The 5,284-nt window shown below is 49.3% G+C and overlaps 1 protein-coding gene across 1 annotated transcript in view; it reads left to right on the forward strand.

The window, feature by feature from the left end:
* Positions 1 to 5,284, forward strand: part of LOC109933462 (TP53-binding protein 1-like) — a 30,729-nt gene that overhangs the window by 8,145 nt on the left and 17,300 nt on the right. The window contains exons 5-6 of the mRNA XM_048617054.1: positions 262 to 310; positions 3,416 to 3,508. Coding sequence (XP_048473011.1) covers positions 262 to 310; positions 3,416 to 3,508 — 142 coding nt within the window. The remainder of the gene's footprint in view (positions 1 to 261; positions 311 to 3,415; positions 3,509 to 5,284) is intronic.

Below are 5,284 nucleotides of genomic sequence, written 5' to 3' on the forward strand. Positions count from 1 at the left end.
TTCCCCCCCCCCCACTTTCTTTCTTTCTTTCTTTCTTTCTTTCTTTCTTTCTTGCTTTCTTGCTTTCTTGCTTTCTTTCTTGCTTTCTTTCTTTCTTTCTTTCTTTCTTTCTTTCTTTCCCCCCCGACCCCGCACTCTCTTTCCTCTCCCTCCCTCCCCCCTATCCTATTCCCCCCCCCCCCCCCCCAGTTGTGTTTAATTCCTGACGGACTGATTGGAGCTTCTGTTCTGAACAATATTTGCTCTTTTGCCTCTTTGCAGAGCCTCCTCTGGCAGGAGCATCAACATCTGCTGCTGAAGCTGTTACCAGGTAACAACAGCTCTTATTTAATATCGCACTGCACTCCTGTGTACGCACGTTTCAGTTGTTTTACCTCTGCTCATCGTTTCAGCACTGTTTGCACAAAACCAGTGCGCTATCTGCTTTTGCATTTTTAGACACAAATGCTTGGAGTTTGTGACACCCTTTTTCAGCTTTTACGGACTTCCCCGTCGTCGTCCAGGACATGGGAACAGGCCACTCTGTCCATCCAATCCCTGCTCCAGCCTCCAACCTCAGCTCAACCTATTAGCTGATTCTTCTGATCCTGTCTTCCCCCGTGTGTTTATCCAGCTTCCCCCCACTGCCCCCTGCCACTCCCCACCTCAACGTATTGATGCTATGCCCTTCGAGCACTCCCTGGGAGAGTGAGTTCTGCACTCATTCCCCCATTTCTCTGGGTGATGTCCTCCTCCTCCATTCCCAATTTGGGTTTATTATTTATCAATCACAAAAAGTTGGTTTGCAGATGCAGCACGTGGCAGCAAATGGAATATTGTCCTTCATTGCTAGAGGGATTGAGTTTAAAAGCAGGGAGGTTATGCTGCAGCTGTATTGGGTGCTGGTGAGGCCACACCTGGAGTACTGTGTGCAGTTTTGGTCTCCTTACTTGAGAAGGGATATACTGGCACTGGAGGGGGTGAGAGGAGATTCACTAGGTTGATTCCGGAGTTTGAGAGGATTGGCTTATGAGGAGAGATTGAGTAGACTGTGGCTAAACTCGTTGGAATTTAGAAGAATGAGGGGGGATTTTGTAGAAACATACAAATTTATGAAGGGGATAGATGAGCTAGAAGCAGGGAGGTAGTTTCCACTAGCAGGTGAAACTAGAACTAGGGGCATATCCTCAAAATAAAGGGGGAGCAGATTTAGGACTGGTTTGAGGAGGAACTTCTTCACCCAAAGGGTTGTGAATCTGTGGAATTCCCTGCCCAGTGAAGCAGTTGAGGCTGCCTCATTGAATGTTTCTAAGGCAAAGATAGATTTTTGAACAGTAAAAGAATGAAGGGTTATGGTGAGTGGATGGGCAAGTGAAGCTGAGATCATGATCATGAAAAGATCAGCCATGATCTTATTGAATGGCGGAGCAGATTCATGGAGCCAGATGGCCTACTCCTGCTCCTGGTTCTTATGTAGACAGATATTTACAGAGCCAGGTTTGGTTATTTCCCACAAGTGGAAACATCGTATGTACGTCTGCCCCGTTGAACGCCTTTCCATGATGTTAAAGTGTTGTTTGGTAAATCCACTCCATTCTCTGCAGTGCCCTCGTAGATGCGTTTCGGATGTTCACCAGTCTCTGAAGATGCTTTGAATAATTCAGAGACTGGAATTGCATTCGGTCATTCAAGCATGGCTTAACCAAGTCTGTAAACGTTTACGATCTGTCTGGTCCCCGGTCCCGGTATTCTGGAAGTGAACTCTGGTGCCTGTTTAATGGCCTCAATCATTGCTTCTTTGTCTTGTGGGTGTTGCTGTCCAGGCCAGCATTTTTTTGCTTATTCCTAATCGCCCCTGGAATGATTGGCTCTTGAGGCCGTTCCAAAGGGCAGTTAGGAATTGCCCCTATCGTTAGGAGTCTGGAGTCTCACACAGGCCAGACCAGATTTCCTTCGCTGAGGGACATTAATAAGCCAGATGGGTTTCTTACAACAATTGACAGCTGTGACATGGTCAGTCTTTGTTTTAATTTTATTCCAGATTTAACTGAGTTCAGATTTTACCATCTGTCCTGGTGGGATTTGAACCCGTGTGCCCTGAGCATTAGGAAGCAGACACATGTCTGCTGTCACTTTTATCATTTATCACTAAGTCACCGGTGAGCGGACCTCTCGTATATTAGAGTTTTACTTTCTCTGTAGCTGTAACACTCTGTTCTGCTCTAATAGAATAAAAGAATCCCTACAGTGTGGAAGCAGTCCATTTGGCCCATCGAGTCGCATACTGACCCTCTGAACAGCATCCCAACACCTTCCCCCGCCCCCACAAACCTATCCCTGTAACCTTGCATTTCCTGTGGCTAACCCACCTAATCCACAGTCAATAACTGTGGAGCTGGAGAAGCACAGCTGGTCAGTCCTGATGAAGGGTCTTGGCCCGAAACTTTGACTTCCCTGCTCCTTGGATGTTGTCTGACCAGCTGTGCTTCTCCAGCTCCACGTTTATTGACTCTAGCGTCCAGCATCTGCATCCTTACTGTCTCCAAGCCACCCAGCCTGCATATCCGTGGACACTATGGGTAATTTAGCACAGCCAATCCACCCTAACATATTACATACAATATGTAAGAACACATATTGGAAGTGTGCAATGAGGTGGAGCGCCTTCTGCCTGGATCTACCGTGCATGGTTTGCGGGAATTATCCTGATGTGTTCGTCGGTGGGAAATTGATGCCCACCGGTTGCCAGGCTGTATAGAGGAAGGCTGTCCCCTTCTCCCAGGACTGGCACAAGAGGCTACAATATTAGCATCGTCCAAAGTTGCCAGGGCAGGTCTCTGGAAGATGGCCCAGCAATACAGAACAAAGGTCATTCATAGCATCCCTACAGAGTGGAAGCAGGCCATTAGGCCCATCGAGTCTACACTGATCCTCTGAGGAGCATCCCAACCAAACCCATCCCACTGCCCCTATAACCCTGCATTTCCCATGGCTAACCCACCCAGCCTGTACGTCCCTGGACACTGTGCAATTTGGCGTGGCCAATCCACCCTAACCTGCACATCTTTGGACTGCAGGAGGAAACCGGAGGAAACCCACACAGACACGGGGAGAATGTGCAAACTCCACACAGACAGTCGCCCGAGGGTGGAATCGAACCCAGGTCCCTGGCGCTGTAAGGCAGCAGTGCTAACCACTGAGCCACTGTGCCACCCTGAATGACTGGGCCCCCGCCGCCTGCTCGTTCTGAGATTGTAGCTCAGCCAAGGCCAACCCTCTGGAGAGGGCTCAGATGGTCCTGCTCCCCACCGATGTCTTGCTGTTTCTGGAGCACGGTGTGTTTGCAGATTGGGACAGTTGCCTGAAGACCTCTGTCGCTTACATGGGTCAGTATTGATTGGCAGGGAATAACTCATGCCCGTTTCTTTGCCTGCAGCGTGGTTAAGAGCCAGTCCGTGTTCAGTCGGGTCTGTGAGGTGAGGAGGGAAACAGAGGCACGGGAGCAGGAGGAGGTCACCGGCCTATTTAGGTAATTTTGCTTTTTACTTTGAAGTGGGGTGGGGAAGGGGCTACGGGATGTGGGGAGAAGGAAGGATGCATCTGTTCTCCACGTTCTTCCGGCCTAGACCCTGGGCCAAGGAACATTCCGGCATGTGCAGCCCAGCTCCGAATTGTTATGGCCGAGATTCTGACTGGGTTGGCACAGGATGGTAAGTCCCAGCCTTCACCAAGGCTGGTGTTGGTGGTTGTGAACGGTAGGGTGGGTGGGGGTAGTCCATGTTGGGTCACGGTTCAGCTCCTGGTCTTGAGACTTCTAGTCAGCTGTACAACAACAGACTGCATTTGTGTACAGCCTCTCAGCACGGCAGGAAGTTACTGCAAAGATGTTCAAGAGAACGTGGGATGGCGTTTAGGGTAAAGTTAATGTGCAAGGGTATTTGTGCGGGGTGGGGGGAGGAGTGGGGGGCACTGGAGGCTGAAGCTGGTTCGAAGGGCTAGTGCAGGCATGATGGGCTGAATGGCAGTCTGCACCATAATGGTTCTGTGAATCTGTGAAAGCGCTTCTGAAGGGAGGTCACTGTTACGACATAAGACGGAACCACCAATTTGAGCACAGCAAGATCCCAGAGTCAAAACGTCATTTTGTTGGAGTGATGTTGGTTCAGGGAGACTGGGGTTGGGGTTGGGGGGCGTGGTGTAATTCGGGTAAGGGAGGTTCTTTCAACAACATTTACCAGCACCCATACCCCAGTCTTGGCTCGGTAATCCCTTTATCCTTGGCTAACAAGCATGTCTGTCTGTATTAAATGCTTCATCTCCTGCATCTCCCCCCAACACATGCAGAGTCAACTATCTTTGGGGAGAGAGTTCCATACTGCCACCCCCTTGGAAATACTGCCACGGGATATCGTTTGCATCCAGCAGAGAGGGAGGTCTGGGGATCTGTTTAAACCAGTTGTCTGAAAGATGGCACTGCTGACAATGCAGCAGTTCCTAGTACTGCAGCGGCAGTGCCAGTCTGGATCCTTGTGTTTAAATCCTGCAGTGGGACCTGATTACACCTTTCTAACTCTCAAAGCCCAGTGCACCCCAACAAAGCCACAGCTGATCCCAGGTGCATATAAACATTCAACATGTTACAGAGCTTGAGTGAGCAGATATTTGACGCACAGTCACAGAAGGAGGTCTCAGGACACTAAAATAAAAGAAAGATATACAAGAATGTTGCCAGGGTTGGAGGGTTTGAGCTATAGGCTGAATAGGCTGGGGCTTTTTTTTCCCTGGAGCATCGGAGGCTGAGGGTTCACCTTTATAGAGGTTTATAAAATCATGAGGGGCATTGATAGGGTGAATAGCCAAGGTCTTTTCCCCAGGGTATGGGAGTCCAAAACTAGAGGGCATAGGTTTAAGGTGAGAGGAAAAGATTTAAAAGGGACCTAAGGGGCAACGTTTTCACGCAGATGGTGGTGCGTGTATGGAATGAGCTGCCAGAGGAAGTGGTGGAGGCTGGTACAATTACAACATTTAATTAACATCTGGATGGGTACACGAATAGGAAGGGTTTAGAGGGGTATGGGCAAATGCTGGCAAATGGGACCAGATTAATTTAGGATTTCTAGTTGACATGGGTGAGTTGGACTGAAGGGTCTGTTTCCATGCTGCATCACTCTAAAGCACTGCAGGTGCTGGAGATCTGAAACAGCTGGAGAAACCCAGCAGGTCTGGCAGCATAGAACATAGAACATTACAGCGCAGTACAGGCCCTTCGGCCCTCGATGTTGCGCCGACCTGTGAAACCAATCTG

The sequence above is a fragment of the Rhincodon typus genome, chromosome 36 (genome assembly GCF_021869965.1).
Source record: "Rhincodon typus isolate 14 chromosome 36, sRhiTyp1.1, whole genome shotgun sequence".
Lineage (NCBI taxonomy): Eukaryota > Metazoa > Chordata > Chondrichthyes > Orectolobiformes > Rhincodontidae > Rhincodon > Rhincodon typus.